At 44.3% G+C, this 17,434-nt stretch overlaps 1 protein-coding gene across 7 annotated transcripts; it reads left to right on the top strand.

The window, feature by feature from the left end:
* Positions 1 to 20: 20 nt before the first annotated feature.
* C9H9orf43 (chromosome 9 C9orf43 homolog) lies at positions 21 to 17,119 on the top strand. 7 transcript variants are annotated; one of them, XM_061200074.1, is made up of 14 exons: positions 21 to 175; positions 2,971 to 3,170; positions 3,274 to 3,424; positions 6,893 to 6,950; positions 8,560 to 8,651; positions 10,270 to 10,336; positions 11,093 to 11,247; positions 11,922 to 12,072; positions 12,454 to 12,514; positions 12,786 to 12,844; positions 13,075 to 13,135; positions 15,381 to 15,460; positions 16,142 to 16,208; positions 16,421 to 17,119. In XM_061200074.1, exons 1-14 carry the CDS (start codon positions 171 to 173, stop codon positions 16,630 to 16,632), a joined length of 1,419 nt encoding a protein of 472 aa, XP_061056057.1. In that variant the 5' UTR covers positions 21 to 170; the 3' UTR covers positions 16,633 to 17,119. The 7 variants fall into 7 exon arrangements, with proteins under 7 accessions (XP_061056057.1, XP_061056056.1, XP_061056055.1 ...); XM_061200073.1 differs by having other exon boundaries at positions 13,075 to 13,162; positions 16,142 to 16,199; XM_061200072.1 differs by having other exon boundaries at positions 13,075 to 13,162.
* Positions 17,120 to 17,434: the final 315 nt, after the last annotated feature.

Raw genomic sequence — 17,434 nt, 5'->3', positions numbered from 1 at the left:
CCTCCTCCTCCAGCCCCGCTTCCGCCTCCAGTGGCCGGTGCTTCCGAGCTTTCCACGCTGCCATGGTTTTGGCTCGAGGGGCTTCCGTCCGGCCTCACCGCACCTGGCGTCCCTTCCCAGGCTCGTTTCCCTGCTTTACGCCACCACCATATCTGGAACTTGCTTAGCAAATGAAGTATGGCTCACTGGGCTTTCCGTCCCTTTCCCATAGTGCTCTGCGCCGCTGCCTGGCGACGTCGCCGCCTGGTGGCTAGCGTGGGAGACGGAGGCGTGGACTGAGCTGGCGGGGCGGGGCGGGGCGGGGCGGGGCGGGGCTCCTCCCGATGAGAGGCTGGGCCCACCGTTCACTTCACCGCGCGTCGAAGAGTGGCGTTTTTCTGTGGGATTAGGCCGCTTGGCTTCTGCTTTGGTTTCGCGGAAGCGCGGCCCTGCGAGGCCGCATTCTCCCACTTCCCTTTTCCGGAACGAAGCGGGAAATCTTTTTTCAACTCTGCCGGCGCAAATGGCCACCTCTAATCTTTTTAGCCCTCGACTTTGTAGTAATGGTATTAAGAATAACTGTTACCTAAAATTTTTTTTTAACGCAGACTACTTTGCCAGCACAGTGCTAGGGCTGGCGACATAGAGATGGGCATGACTAGACCTCGGGGCTCAATTCGGGCTGGTCAGGTAACAAAAGGGCAACACGCAGCCGGTTGTAAGAATAATGTAACATTATATTCGCATTCAAAAACAAACCCTCTTAACAATTGTATTTGCTTTTTAGTTCATCGAATTGTTCATAGTGCATCTTTTCTAGTAAAAAAACATTTCCATGGTTTTGCAGTGGCTTTTTTTTTTTTTTAATTTTTATTTATTTATTTATTTTTGGCTGTGTTGGGTCTTCGTTTCTGTGCGAGGGCTTTCTCTAGTTGCGCCGAGCGGGGGCCACTCTTCATCGCGGTGCGCGGGCCTCTCACTGTCGCGGCCTCTCTTGCTGCGGAGCACAGGCTCCAGACACGCAGGCTCAGTAGTTGTGGCTCACAGCCTTAGTTGCTCCGCGGCATTTGGGATCTTCCCAGGCCAGGGCCCGAACCCGTGTCCCCTGCATTGGCAGGCAGATTCTCAACCACTGCGCCACCAGGGAAGCCCGCTTTTTTTAAAAAAAATTATTTTATTTATTTATTTTTGGCTGCGTTGGGTCTTAATTGCTGCGCGTGGGCTTTCTCTAGTTGTGGTTCTCTTGTTGCGGAGCACGAGTGTGGGCTGTAGTGTGGGCTTCAGTAGTTGTGGCTCATGGGCTCTAGAGCGCAGGCTCAGTAGTTGTGGCGCACAGGCTTAGTTGCTCTGCGGCATGTGAGATCTTCCATGACCAGGGCTCGAACCCTTGTCCCCTGTATTGGCAGGCGGATTCTTAACCACTGCACCACCAGGGAAGTCCCTGCAGTGGCTTTTTAAGTTCTACCATTTTCCTATTACATTTGTAGCAATTGTCCTCACTCCTGCAAAGCAGAAATGCTTTTTTTTCTTGAAATCTGCTGTTTCAGGTCACCCTTAGTTTTCCTGTTTTTGACAGAGACATGAACACGGAGAAATATTTCCCTATTATAAAAAAAACAACAGCAAATGGGATGATAAACGGCAACTGAAACTGCTTCAGTTAGAGATTATAGGGTTTGGTGGGAGAACTGTCCACTTGGCTAGAATACACCTGGTTTAAAGATGTCAGGAAGTGCTCAGCTCCAGCCAGTTGCTATCTAGTTGGAATTGGGCCCCTGTGTTGTTAGATATTTTAATCTTTAAGAGGAGCCAGCAATCTGGACATTATGGACTATTTCCATCTTTGCGTAATGGCTCTAAGTGCAGGCCAAACAAAACAAATCATAGGCCAGGTGCAATCCCAGGCCAATAGTTTGCTATCTTTGGTTTAAATTATAAGCTCTTTAGAACAGGGACTTATTTTGTTCTTTATTGTTCTCTATGCCCATAACAGGTCCCCTCACATATTTGGTAGTCAATAAATGTGTTGAGTAAAAGAAAAAAGAAATGGACACTGTCCTTAAAAAGTTATTAGGGATCAGGTGGTAGTGATTGCCTAAAACATTTCTAGAGAGAAAGATAACATTTATTGAGCACCTGTTATATATCATACATAAAAGTACATTATCTTATTTAATGCTTCTATGATGCTACTTAGGGATTTCCCCTTCCCTACTTTATATGAGGAAACAGGCTGAGGGAGGTGAAGTAACTTGCCCAAGAGCACACAGCCAGTAAATGAAAAGCCAGTGGCTTCTGATGCGACTGTGGGTCGACTGATTTGCTGTTTGAGCAAACCCATTCATTTCTGGTGGGTATTTTAGCCGCCTGTGTGAGAACTGGAGCATACTGAAAATTGAAGCATCTCTTCCAAAAGTTTGAGCCATCTAAAGCACTTCTGCGGCTCAGCCGTCGCTCAGTATCCACAGAGGATTGGTTCCAGGAGCCCCTGTGTATAACAAAATCTGAGGATACTCAAGTCCTATGTACATTAATTATAATTTGATAAGGCTTTTTGGAGATGGTGGCATCTTCTCCCTAATGATTAATGAAGGAGAAAAGGAAAGGATGCTAATATTTATTTTGAACTGTATACCAGAACTTTTAATGTCCATTAATTAATTGTTGTGGTGACCCTGTGAAATAGACTTATCCTCATTTTGCAGCTGAGGAGACTGAAGCTCAGATTGGTTAAATCTCAGGTCACTCAGTTATTAATTTAAATGGTCAGTTAGGAGACCTTCTGGAGTCAGTCTGAACCCAAACTCTTATCACTCTACTCCATGCTGAGATTATTTCATACTTGCTTGTTACCCAATTCCTAATTATCCTGTGACCACCATTTATCTATATGGTTCAATAGAAATATTTCATGCTTTGAGTGCAACTTAATATCTGGACTGCGTGGCTAATGTATAGTATTCCCTAATTATGTGGTGATTGTTTTTCCAGAGGGCTAGAAAGCTGCAAGATTGGCTTTTGTCCTAAAGCATTTGTAGCTATGGACTTGCCAGATAAAAGCCAGTGGGATGAAACTACCTGTGACCTGGCTGTTTGTCAGCATCCACAATGCTGGGCTACTCTCCGCCGAATTGAGAGGGGCCACCCTCGAATTCTGGACTCCTCCCGCAAATCTCCTCTGGATGCTGAAGGTGAATTAGCCAGCCCTGTCTCCTTCCTTACAAGATCCTTGAATTGTTTCTGTTTGGCTCCCTTTTGACATGTTACATGTTTTCCTCTGGTCTGGTCTTTCAGACAGACTCCCAGTGCTCACCATTGTAAACATCGCAGATTCCTGCTTCCAGGCCAAGAGACTTGCTTGTGGTCATTTATCAGGATTTACCTTCCCCAAGGCTCACTCTTTATTGTCTCAACATTCAAAGTTTTACTCCAGATTTCAACGCAGGTAAATTATCATGGAATCTTCCTTAAAGGGCTTCCGACCTCAAAATTCTGGGTTAACTTCCTTTGCCCATGTAGTAGACTTTGAGAAAGCTAGATTAAAAACAAAACATTAATGGGAATTCCCTGGTGGTCCAGTGGTTAGGACTCGGCGCTTTCACTGCTGTGGCCCGGGTTCAATCCCTGGTCGGGGAGGTAAGATTCCGCAAGCTGCATGGCGTGGCAAAAAAAAAAAAAAAAAAAAAAAAATCACTTAAAGGAGTGATGAATAGTCACTGGGAAACAGAAAGAAAGTTTGTTTTTTTTTTAAACTAATTGTTGAGAACACTAGTGCTTTTTTTTTTTTTTTAAATGAAAGCTTCTTTCTTTATTTATTTATTTTTGGCTGTGTTGGGTCTTCTGTGCAAAGGCTTTCTCTAGTTGCGGCGAGCGGGGGCCACTCTTCATCGCGGTGTGCGGGCCTCTCACTGTCGCGGCCTCTCTTGTTGCGGAGCACAAACTCCAGACGCACAGGCTCAGTAGTTGTGGCTCACGGGCCTAGTTGCTCCGCGGCATTTGGGATCTTCCCAGACCAGGGCTTGAACCCGTGTGCCCGGCCTTGGCAGGCAGATTCTCAACCACTGCGCCACCAGGGAAGCCCTTTTTTTTTTTTAATAGAAATTTATTTATTTATTTATTTTTGGCTGCATTGAGTCTTCGTTGCTATGTGCGGGCTTTTCTCTGGTTGCGGCGAGCGGGGGCTGCTCTTCGTTGCGGTGCATGGGCTTCTCATTGCGGTGGCTTCTCTTGTTGCGGAGCACGGGCTCTAGGCATGCAGGCTTCAGTAGTTGTGGCACACAGGCTCAGTAGTTGTGGCTCGCGGGCTCTAGAGTGCAGGCTCAGTAGTTGTGGCTCACGGGCTTAGTTGTTCCACGGCATGTGGGATCTTCCCGGACCAGGGCTCGAACCCGTGTCCCCTGCATTGGCAGGCAGATTCTTAACCACTGCGCCACCAGGGAAGTCCAAGAAAGTATTCTTATTTGTCTTGTAGGAGTTGGTTAAAAGAGGGGGGCGGTGTATTAGTTTTCTAGGGTTACCATAAAACATGTACTATAGACTGTGGGTTAAACAACAGAAATTTATTTTCTCACAGTTCTAGAGGCTAGAAGTCCAAGGTTAAGGTATTGGCAGAGTTGTTTTCTTCTGAGCCCTCTCTCCTTGGCTTGTAGGTGGCCATCTTCTCCCTTTGTCGTAACATTGTCTTCCTTCTGTGTGTGTCTGTGTCCTGATCTCTTCCTACAAGCACACCAGTCATATTGGATTAGGGCCCACCTATATGACCTCATTTTACCTTAATTATCTCTTTAAAAACCCTATCTCCAAATACAGTCAAATTCCTTTCTTTTAAACAAAGATTTTAAAAATATTTATTTATTTATTTATTTATTTTTGCTGCGCCGGGTCTTAGTTGTGGCACACGGGATCTTCGTTGCAGCACACGGACTTGTTTAGTTGTGGCATGCGGACTCTTGGTTGCGGCATGCATGCAGGATCTAGTTCCCCGACCAGGGATCGAACCTGGGCCCCCTGCATTATGAGCTCGGAGTCTTACCCACTGGACCACAGGGAGGTCCCCAAATACAGTCAAATTCTGAGATACTGGGGGTTAGGACTTCAACATAAGAATTTTGGGGAACACAATTCAACTCATAACAGGGAGTATCTCATCAGCTTCTGTGGGTCTTGAGAAAACTGTGTCCATATACACTGTTTTTCTTATCTTTTATTTTTAGGTATGAAATTATTTGTAAGCTCTCGAAGGCAGAAGCAGTGGTTTCCTTTTGAATCTCCTATAGAGTCTAGGCACCCAGTTAGAGCTTGCTGATGTTGGAAGCTAAGGGACGCGTGTCTGTGGAAAACGTAGACTTAAAATTCAAAGGCCCTGTTGCCTGGAATCAAAACACTAATGGGGGCCCTTATAGTGGTTTCTTTTTCCTGTTTGATTTAAGCAGCCCTTGATGATTTCTGTTAGGCTAAAAGGTAGTATAGGAGAGGGTAGGACTACTTTCTGGTTTTCTGAGACTTGAACGCTGAGAAAATGGTGGCTTCTTGCGGTCAGGGCCTGTCAAAGCAGACTATGACATCATTTGCTTAGTTGCTCATTGAATTCAGAAATATATCTTAGTGGGGCCACTTTGTTGTGCGCTGGGGATACGACGGTAAACAAGATACGGTCTTTACCTCCAAGGGGCTTTCAGCCTAGTTGGGGAAACAAAGAACCATTCAGTGTGATGTGTGTGGTGAGAGAAGTGCCCCCTTGGTATGTGGAAGCACACAGGTAGGGCTCCTAGCCCAGGGCACTGTCTTCTGTACAGATGGTATCTGTGCCTAGACCTGAAAGCAGAGCAGCCTAGTAAAGTGGGGCTTATAAGTGGGTAATGCACGGGAAGAGAGTTCTGGACTATAGCACATGCAAAGGCCTGGAGGCAAGAGGAAATTGTTTACGTATCAGGAAAGTAGCTCATTGTGTCTAGAACAGAGAGCAGGAATGGTCAGAGATGAGGCTGGGGAGCTGGAGTAAAAAGTAGGGGCCTGTGTCTCGGAGGACTTGATAAATCAGGCCAAGGAGTTAGGTCTTTATCTTACACCTCTTTGCAATATTCATTCATTTATACATTTAACATGTTTTTTAAAAAAATAAAATAGCAAATGATATGAAAATGTAAAGGGTTGATATTCTTTTTTTTTACTGTGGTAAATATACATAACGTAAAATTTACCATTTTAACCATTTTTAAGTGTACAGTTCAGTAGCATCAAGTATACTCACAGTCTTGTGCAACCATCGCCACTATCCACTTCTAGAACTTTTTCATCATCTCAAACAGAAACTCTGTGCCCATTAAACAATAACTCCCCTTTCCCTCCTCCCTGTGGCCCCTGGTAATCTCTATTCAATTTTTTTGTCTCTATGCATTTGCCTATTCTAGGTACCTCATATAAGTGGAGTCATACAATGTTTGTCCTTTTGTGTCTTGCTTATTTCATCTTGCATAATGTTTTCAGGATTCATTCATGTTGTCACATTTTTCAGAATTTCACTCCTTTTTAAGGTTGAAAAATAGTCCATTGTATGTCCGTGCCACATTTTGTTTATTTAGCATGTTTTTGAACATCTACATCAAAGTTACTTAATAAATTTTTATTGATGGTGATGTAACTATCTGTAGTTGGAGAGAGAAGCACATAGGCTATGAATTCAGTTTGATGCAACAAATAGTTGTGAAGTGTTTGCAATGTGCAATCTCTGGAAGCTGTTCCAGGAAAAACAAACAAAACTTAAGGCGATGCTGAGACCCTACATTCATTTGGTAGGAATTAAGCCCAAGGGTTTCTGTAGATAAGTAGGAGGCTTTTCCTCATAGCACTAATTTTATCATTCCAGTAAGTCTTTTGTGACTCTGTTTCATGTTTGGAAACTCTCATTTTTTAGGCCTTGGAAGGATTTACCTGACAGAGACTTAATATGCCGTACTAACAGATCTCCCAAAGTAAGTCACAGATTAAAAAAGGTACTTCCTCAGCATTTTCTCTTTACTAGTGGGAATAAAATATTTGCCTTTATTTAACATTCAGGATGACTATAATCTGAATAATGATGATGATCATGATGAAGATCACTAATATTAGGCCCTTACTATGTGCTAGGCTCTGTGCTAATGCCTTTGCATGTTATACTGTTTCTAGAAATCCCAGACACAGTGGGATTGATTTGTGGCAGTTTGGCATAGGTGAGAATTTCCTATCTCTGTCCTGCATAGAGCATGTTCAGCTACTAAGTAAACACTGTCATCTCATAATACAGGGAAATTAGAATGCCGGAATGTCAGATCTAAAATAAGCCTCAAGATCGTCTACACTCATGACTTTCAGAGTTTTTTTAGCTATGACCTATGGTAAGAGATACACTTTACAACAAAATATCATGGAACAATCTTTACCCTAACTATGAGTGATAGACTCGGAAATTTTCTATCCTATTCTATTTCATTTTAGAACAGTGTAGGCTGTGATTCACAAAATTTGATTTCATGACCTATGAATAAGTTGCAAATGCAGTTTGAAGAATATTGCTGTGGTCTATCTCATATATCTTACAGTTGAGGAAACTGAGGCCCAGATAGGAAGTGATTTGCTGAAGCACAGCTAGTTAGGAGAAGAGCTAAATTTTAAGAAGGAAAAAACCCTTCTACTTGTCTACAATAGAGATTTACTATTTTTTGCAGTCCTACTGGATGCCTTATATTTTTTTCCATAAGATCCTTCACTTTTCATGTGGTGGAGAGTGTAAGGGACCAAGAGAGGGTAGATGGGTTTGAAAAGATGAATGAACAAATCACTTACCTCTTTGACCTCTTCAGAATGAGAGGGTTAGATTCAATTAGTTTTAAGTTAATTGTTTAGGATAATACACGCGCATGGTTCTAAATTCAAAATGCATAAAGGGGTTTATGGTGCAAAAAAGGTCTTCTCTGTTCCCCCAAGCCAGTTCGTTCCTTTTCATGGGGACAACCTTATTTTTAATAGTTTTTCTTTTTCCCTGCCTGAATCCTGCCAGGGGTATAGACTAGATGATTTATAAGATTTCCTTATAAATCTAGGATCCTAAATAGTGAAATGTGAAAAAATTTATGACTTTAACTTTTATGTAGTTGCTTATAATTGTAGACAGGCTGTAAAAGTAGAAAACTTGCTTCTGCCTCTATCGGTTCTCTCCCTGCTCCCAGACTGTGTTGTTTTATCTTCAGGGGATCTAAGTCTCTGGAGTGCAGTGGGCAGAATGAGTAGTGTTCCCTTAGGTAAGCCCCAAGGTATCCTCCTATGAGGTGGGGTTGGGAGTTGCTAAATGCTACCCTAATGTGGCAGGGAGGCAGGGGAGACTATACACTTACCAGTGCTCACTCTTGCAGAGTACCTTTACTGATACCTAGTTTCTCGGAGGAATAGTATGAAGATATTTTGGGGATGGGAAATGTTTTTTTCTTACCATCTTCTGAACCACCATACCTTTTGGTTAGCATTCAGTCCTTATCGTGGTACTGAATACCATTAGGAGTGGATAACTTCAAGCCATACACAGGCTTTATATCTTTCTCTTAGCTATCAGTGCTAAATTTGAATGAGACACAACTTCCTTGTCCTCAAGATGTAGGAAATATGGATGTAATCTGGATCCCAGAGAAGCATACGAGGTGAGTATCATGTCGAGAACTTGTGAGTCTTCAACTCTTGTGTTCTACAAATGCCTATCGTCCTCTGCAGACCTTCTCTCTGTGACCTTGTTTTTTTTTTTTCTTTTTTTAAAATTAATTAATTAATTAATTTTTGGCTGTGTTGGGTCTTCGTTGCTGCGCGCGGGCTTTCTCTAGTTGCGGCGAGCGGGGGCTACTCTTCGTTGCGGTGCGTGGGCTTCTCACTGCAGTGGCTTCACTTGTTGCGGAGCATGGGCTCTAGAGCACAGGCTCAGAAGTTGTGGCACATGGGCTTAGTTGCTCCACGGCATGTGGGATCTTTCCGGACCAGGGATCGAACCCGTGTCCCCTGCATTGGCAGGTGGATTCTTAACCACTGGGCCACCAGGGAAGTCCCCTGTGACCTTGCTTTTGGCTACCTCATTGCAAGAAGCAGGAGGTCAAGCAGAGCAGAAGGCTATGGTCTCTTGTATTTGCCTCTTGCTACACTGGAATTCTTGTTAGTATACTTTGAGATTCATGCTTTGGGAGTTTTCTACGTAAAATTCTACCTGACAGTAAATAGCATACAAGATAGGGCCCAATGTATTTATGAGGTTTGATTAAGAAACAAATGCCTTCTGACTATCAGTTTTTCTTATTAGCCATCAGCAACTAGTAAAGTTTTCAGTGAAGCCCGTGAATCTTTGGTCTCAACCCTAAGGACTAGCACACTGGTACAAAATGAATAGCATATATATAGAACTTGTGTACAAAGCAAGTGTGACAAAGATCATTTGTCGAAGGTCCAAAGGCTTGCTAATATTGACAATCATTGGAAGAAATTGGTTTTCCTTTCATGACTGCTGAGGCTTTCAGATTCTTTTTGAGTGACTGTTTAGAGATGATGAGACTTTATTTTCTTTAAAAAAAATCCTGTGAATGCTTCTTTATATATGCATTTTGTGTGTGAATATATATGGTGTAAACAAAAAACCCCTAAGGATTTATTTCCTTTCATGTAAAAGAAGCCCAGAGTTGGGTGGGCCAGGGCTAGTATGTCAGCTCCATGAAGTAATCAGAAGCCAGAGCTCCTTCTGGCTTTTTGGGTCATCATCCTTAGCCCATGGCTTCCATTTTCTTAGGTGCTTTCTAGGGGCTTTCAAAGTCTAAGTTGACTGCTAGCGCTTCAGCCATCATATCTGTGTTCCAGGCAAGAAGGAGGAGGGAGATGACAGAGCAAAAAATATTTGAGCACCTCTGTGCTAAGCAGTGGAATTCAGTGGAGAACTAAATACTTTGTCCCTTCCTCCTGCAGTCTTATGGTGGTGGTGGGATTCAGACATTATAGACATCGCTGCACCTAAGTATATAATTACTAGTTTGGATGAATACTATGAAAGTAAGTAACTGGATTGTATGAGAGAATGGTGGGGAACCTAGTTCAGATGTGAGGGCGAGGTTGGGGTGGGGTTCTTGTTTTTAGCAACCTCTGGGAAGCAGGTACCCCTGGCTTCCCAGCCAGCCGTCTTAGAGTACTGAATGGAGGATGGAAATCTTCATGGTCATCATTCATACATATCCCTGATGTTTCTGTTTAAGATGTTTGGGAATAAGTTGTGGTTATTCTTATTTCAAGTCCAGCTGAGAAGAAGCATATTATTCGCAGCCAGGATGGGGAGATGAAAAGAAAGAAATCTACAGGGGTAAGTTTGCTGTTTTGGCCAAACCTTCGTGATATTACTCTGCAGAGTTTATTTTTGTTTTCCTTTCAGGTATCTTCCCCCTCCCCCCATTCTCTCTTTAAATGAACAAAATCTGCCAAAGAAAACCCCTCATAAGGAAGGAATAATTACCAAACCATCTTCTACTCTGAGACTCTTTTCCCCTACTTCCTCCTTGTAGGAAGGTAAAAGAACACCTTGAAGAGATGTTAGGAGGAACTGTTGGGTATTCAGCGGGAATTTTTGGTTGATTAAAAGCTAATTTTCATTGTGATGGGAATAGAATTTCAACAGACTAGAAGTTATAATGGACCTGTGCTTCTAATTCTAATTCTGCCATTTATTGGGTAAATGTAGCCTTGGATAAGTCACAGAGCTGGCAGGTTGCTATGTCCAGGAGAATAGTGTCTTGGCCCATTTTGTTTGTTGCTGAATCCCCAGCCCTAGCCCTGTGCCTGGCACATAGTTGGCCAATAAGTATTTGTTCAGAACCTTTTGGGGAAAAAATGACACAAAACAGCTAATCCCCATATTATCTGAATTCAACAGTAGGGTTGGAGAGCCAGATTAGGAAAAATGTGGTGGGTCTGGTAGTGTAGAGGAGGCGAGGATGCTGGAGTAGGTCTGGAAACAAGAGTTTCCCATGGCACCGTTGTACTGGGAGGCTGGAATGCTGATGGGACAAAGTGGCATTGAAGAGAGAGCTTCAGGGAGTTCTTTCCATCATTTCTCTTCCAGAAACACAAGTCATCTCGGGACCCACAAACACAGTTGGGACCTCCAGGGATGATTGTGCCTCCTCCCTCCCCAGTACACTTGTTTGAACAACTAAGTTCAGAATGCGTACCTTTATGGAACCAGTATGACATGTTACCTCAGGATCTACTGAAGGAGTAAGTACCATGTAAGCCTGTGGGAGAGCCAGAGCATCTTCTTTTCTTCAGAAGCTGAGAAGGGTCTAAGCAGTGTGCTCTTTCTGAGGAGGGAGGGGAGAAAACTGCCACTCTACTTGGTCACTGAGTTCTTGGACTTATCAGTGTGCAGTGATGACAGTAATCACCCCCATTTATTAAGTACTTGCCATCTGCCAGGCCCTGTGCACACTGCATATCTTCTCTCCTTTAAACCTCCACTGGGAGGTAGACACGCTCTTCTTTCTGTAGATGAGTTACGGGTAAGTGGGAGGCAGAATGGATATGTGGTTTGGAGCGAGACAACCTTTGAATTTTGTATTGTAATTTACCGCCTTTGTGAATTTTGACTATTTAGTTAGCATCTTTAATCTTCATTTTCCTCATTTGCAAAATGAGGATAATAATACCTGTCCTTAGGGTGTGGTAAGGATTCAGTGGTATAAAACACATGAGCCTGACATATAGTAAACACTTAATCCATTCAGCTACAATTATCATACTTGCATCTCAAAGCCATTACCGAACGAGCACCTGTTGGTACAGGCCTTTTAAGGCCCAGAGTGGACATGTCTTCAAATGTGGAGCCTTTTCATCTCTTTCTCCTCAGCCAAGAAGAGCTGTTGCCGACTTTCTGCTGTCTCTGTTCCCTGCAGCCTCTTGCTGGATAAAGGGAAAACCTTACCTTATCTGGAGATGCAGACACAGCTGGCCATGATGAAAAAGAAACCTCCCCTGGAAAAGAGCCGACCTGACAGTGCCATTTCTACTAAGATGTATTTATCTGTACACTGCCTCACCCCGCAAGTAAGAGCCAGGGAACCTCAGAGGAAGATGTCTGTACGCAAGTCCAAACTCATCTCTCCTCAAGGCTGGAGGAGTTAACGTTCTATTTCTTCTTTCTCTTCTATCCTTCCACTCTGGATCCAGGCCCCATAGAAGGGCTGGGCTGTATGTAGGTGAAAGCAAATGTACAGGGAGAGGTTTAAGGAGAGCAGCGTTCTCTATTTCTTCTGCATTTTGCTTCCCACACCTTTCCCCTCTCCAGAGCCCCTGGTACAATGCTGCACACATTGGCTTCTCAAAAAATGTTTGTTGACTAGATGGATGAATGCATTTGGGGATACATTTTGGGAAAGGGAAAGACCTACAGTAGAGCTTTTCTTCTTCTTTTTTTTTTTTCTCTAGAGACCAGCATTGAGATATCCTGAACATTTGAAGAAACTATATTATAACCTGACAACAGAAGGTAGGTTTTTCTGGTGCTGCTAGATCTCCAGGTACCATTCTCCGTCAGCCCACATTTCTCATACTTGATCTTGGTCCCATGTTTGTGGCCACAGTCTTATAGGGTCACATGTAGAACTCAGAAAACTGCAGCTTCAAAAAGCAACCCCTCCCGGCTTGGTCCTGACCAGAGAGAGAGTGTCACCATTGGGTAGCAGAGCACAGCAAGCAGCCCCACGGAAGGGTGGGAGCTGTCAGGGAGAAGAGGATTGAGCTGGCTCTCTGGTCACCAGGTTACAGGAAGCAGCAGCAGCAGCAGCAGGGGAAGGTGAAGACAGCTACTAGGAAACAGGTAGAGTGACAGCGAGGGGACCCCTAGGACCTCCTGGGATTGGAGCAAGTGGGTGAAGCCTGGAACAGGAAGGGATGTATGAGAGATGGGATTCTCCCTGTTGTCTGCTGGTTGTAGATACAAAGTTCCTGTATGGTTATAGATACTAACTTCCTTCCTTTAAACCCTTTTTGAAAAGGTTTCTTCACTTCCAAAAGTCCTAATTCGGTTCCCCCTCATGTGGGTTTCAGGAGGCTAAAAAGAAATCCAAGAGTGAACCAGGGAGCCACAACACCTCGCATAAACGTTCAGGTGCCATGGTTTATGACCCATGCTGTGGTAAGGAGAATGTATGGGTTTGGGAGTGACAATCCCAGGACCTAGCTGAGGACAGGAAGAGCTGAACACGTTTGTCATTTGAGGACCTGCCTTTATCAGGCGCTCGGAGTTCCCCTTGGAATGCTTTGGTTTGGCTGGTCTACCATGTATCATCCTTCCATCAAATATTTACTAAGCAAGCGAGCTGGGCCAGATGTCTGATTCACATGGGGATTTGAGAGATGACCATGAACATGAGTCAGAGTCACTTTCCGCTCAGGTCCTACTTTAGAAAAGGCAGCGGTTTGAGGATGAAGAGCTAGCCCAGGTTATTGAAGAGAAGAGCCCTGAGGGCTCATCGGCCAGTAAGGCAGGGAAGAGCCAGGGTCCCTCACCAGAGGGCCATGAGAGTTCTAAGGAAGCAGAGTCAGCCACTTCTCAGCCATAGGTTAAAGTCTCAGGAAGCTCACACTATCTAGCCCCATCCAGCAGTCAGGGGGCTAATTCTTGACAGGCGATCCTTTTCCTGTGGTGTTCATGCCAGAGATAAGAGATTCCCCTTTTTGGAGTTCTTATCATGCCTGAGCTGAAGGATATACTTGCCCTGGTCCCTCTGATGTTTCTCAGCTTGAGTGCAGAATGGGAGAAAGAATCCCCCTAAACCTTGGAAGATTTTTCTGCCCTAAATAGACTGGACATTGCTGACTGTAATGTGAAAATAACTGTTTAATCATCAGAATTCACTCTGCAACCCTGGGGCACTGAGGGCTCGGGTAAGATGTTTCCTGAGAAGGATGCTGTTCCTGGTTTATCTCCCATCCCACTGAGCTCTCTGATACCTAAAGTGTCTTCTAACCTGAAGATCTAAGAAGGCTCCTGACCTTCACATGGGAGGTAGACAGAACTGGGGCAGAGGTACTTGTCCAAGGTTAGCCCTGCATCCAGGGTGATCGCCAGTCCCCTGAGTTTCATTCTGGTGCCTTCTGTTCCTCTTCCTGATGCCTCCAATAGGAGCAGCTTTGCTTGGATGACTGGGGGGCCCTTTGAATTGTGTTCTTAGAGCGGTGGCTTGTCTTCCTTGAGCTGAGAAAGGCCTCATGCAAGAGATGATTTTTTGTTTCTTTTTTTAAAAAATTTTTTAGGCCGCGCTGTGTGGCATGCAGGATCTTAGTGCCCCAACCAGGGATCGAACCCGTGCCCCCTGCCCTAGGAGCATGGAGTCTTAACCACTGGACTGCCAGGGAAGTCCTGAGGTTATTTTTGCATTGGATCTTGAATATGTGTGAGAGTTTTCCCAATATGGACGAGAATTCCTGGAAACAGGAACAGGCTGGGTAAAGACATCTTGGAGGAGCATGGCTGCAGGGAGGAGCACTGAGCAGTCTGACGTGGCTGTGGGGTCAGGTGTTTAAGGGAGAAAGGTAAATCAGGCCGAAGAGCCTGCTGAGATGTTTGATCTTTATCCTCAGTGGTGGTCAGTGATGCTCTACCTTCACGGTGCCCTGAAATCAATTGAGGAGCTTTTAAAACCCTAAAACCCAGGCTGCACCCCAGACCTGTCAAATCAGAGTTTCTGGTGTTAGTATCCAGGCCTTGGTGGTTTTTAGAATGCCCCAGTGCTTCCAGTGTGTAGCTAAGGTGAGGACTAGTGCTGTTAGGGAGCCGACACATGTGCCGAGCAAGGGAGTTCCTTGATTAGCGTTCCCTTTTACCATCATACCTCTGGTGGCAGATGGGAAGATGTTCATTTAAAGAAAGGGAAACTGAGAAAGGAAAGAATAAGTGCATTTCGGGACTAGTTGGGGAAACATCTGATACAAAAGAATCATAGATCTAGAGTTTTTTTGGGAGGGAGGATGTTCATTTTCAGAAGCCAATATAGGTACATAGGGATGGCACAGAAAGTAAGAGCAGTGTTCATAGACTGAACAGGTAGACTTAGGGGTTCTTTTGCTGCTATGATGTACAGGCACCTGCCCCTTAGGTTTCATGGAGGAATCCTGGATATTTTAATACAGACTTTATCTTAATCGCTAATTCTGTAATAGGTGTGGCCACAGTCCCAGGTGAACAGAATCACACGTAGAACTCAGAGGGCTTAACTCCCTTTTACCTGCCTCTAAGGTTCTGTATTGTCCTGGATGGGGAGTCACCTGTAGACTAGAGATCAACTAGAAGTTCAACAATGGGATATGAAATACCAATAAGAAGAGAACTGCATTGATTTTGTGGTCACTAGGTCACAGAACTCTACCAGGTCGGGCAAGTGACAAAACACAGCAGCAGCAGATGAAGATAGAAGGCCCCACTTTGAAACAGGTGAGAGTGTCTGAGTGCCATTCTGCTAGGGCTGTTTCAGTTGTCTGTCACTGTATAACAAACCACCCCAAAGCAGAACCGTAGTGGTTTGCTATTTCTCATGGTTCTGTGGGTTGACTGGACAGTTTTTCTGGTCTTGCTTAAGGTCACTCATGCAGCTGCATTCAGCCGGAGGCTGGGTTGGGGCTCTTGGCCAAATTGTCTTAGTTCTCTTCTATGAGGCCTCTCCATGCGGCTAGTTTGGGCTTCTTGACAGCATAGTAATCTCATGAAAGCACTTTCCTAGGGATGGGCCTGGAACTGGAACAGTATCACTTCTGCCACATTTTATTTGTCAAAAAAATCACAAGTCTAGTCCAGATTCAAGAGGAGAGGAAATCAACTCCATCTCTTGATGGAAAGAACAGCATGTACATACAGGAATGGGAGGAATTGTTGGCAGCCACCTTTGGAGGCAATCTACCCTTAGTTGACAGCTGGAAATGGGGGAAAACTGGGTTCTGGCTTCATCTGGTCAGCCTGGAGGTCAAAGAATGCGTGACACAAGCTTCTCTCTTCAGTCTCAGGAGGTGGCATTTTGTCCTGTCTTAGATACTAATTTCTCCAAGAAAAGCATCTTTTAGAAAAGCCCTTTGTTTCCTAAAGTCCTGATTCAAGTTTCCTTACACGTATGAATTTCAGGATTCCACAGAGAGACCACAGATGGACTGCACTAAGAAAAACCTGGATTCCTTCCCCGGTAGGAAGAGTAAGATACTGGGGTGGAGGAACCTTAGTAAGTGACTGAGGACAGGGAGAGCTGAACCTGTGCTGACCAGGATGGTTCACCTCCCTGGAGGGCAGAGCTCTCATCCCTCAGAAGGGTCCTAAAGATATTCCAGCCCTTCCTTTCTGTCTTGATTTTTCACAGTTAGTTGGGAGAAGGCTACAGGTGCAATTAATGGCTGGGTCTTTTTTTAGGTCCTGAATTTTCCACGGTAGAATGCACTAACAAGGACATCAGGACTCAGATGGAGATTTTGCTGGAAACCCAAGAGAGGACCCCAAACAGTACTTCTAGAACAGGCTGGAACCCTGAGCTCAAACTGCTGAGGATTCTTCAGGCCACTGATGAAGAGGACGAGGAGAACCAACCTTCTGGGGCACAGAGTGAAGAGTCTCTGGAGGCATAGGCGGAAGGCATCATGGGGCAGCCTTATTCCAGAGCAGGATGCTTGGATTCCTGAGGACAGTGACCTTGGACATAAGGGCAGGAAGGAGAGGGGACTTCTACTTCCTGGAGCCTCTACCGGGGTCTGACCTTAGGGATTCTGTTTTCTTCATTCACTTCTACTTGCTTCTAAAATAAGCGAGGGAGAAAAAGCCCCACCCCTTTCTAACTTAGACGGTTTCTCTTCCATTAGGTCCAGGATAATTTTAGTGATTAAATACAGCTGCTGCTTGTCAAAAGACTCATTTCTCTGGTTCTGGGTCACTTTTATCTCCTCTCTGAAACTGAAAGGTTTCTAGTTATAGGAAGATGAATTTGGCCTGTGGGAACGCCTACTATGTTGCTTTTCCTCTTATTCCCTGGAAATGGTTTATTTTGAGGATGGCATCTGCATCATTATCAAATAACATTCATTGTGCTGTGTGTTATGTGTAGTATTCTTTGTGTGGTAGAGGACTCATATTAACCTAAAAGAATCTAAGGATCCAGTTCCTCAGTTACTGAGTCTGCAGGAAAATTCCAGTGATGTTCATAAAGATGCAGAATTTCAGAGTCTCAGGGTTGCTTGTACTTGGTTTTTGGAAGGATTTCTAAAAATGTTTTTGTCCTTAAACTTTTTAGTACAGAAAAATTTCAAAATTACGTAAAAGAGAACAATATAAGGAAACTCTCATGTACCCATACTAAAAGAGAATAATATAAGGAAACTCTCATGTACCCAGTATCTTAGATTTGGGTAATAAAAGCCTGGGCCCCATGCCCCA

The sequence above is a fragment of the Eubalaena glacialis genome, chromosome 9 (assembly GCF_028564815.1).
Source record: "Eubalaena glacialis isolate mEubGla1 chromosome 9, mEubGla1.1.hap2.+ XY, whole genome shotgun sequence".
NCBI classification, from domain to species: domain Eukaryota; kingdom Metazoa; phylum Chordata; class Mammalia; order Artiodactyla; family Balaenidae; genus Eubalaena; species Eubalaena glacialis.
This window is presented reverse-complemented; position numbering and strand designations above follow the sequence as displayed.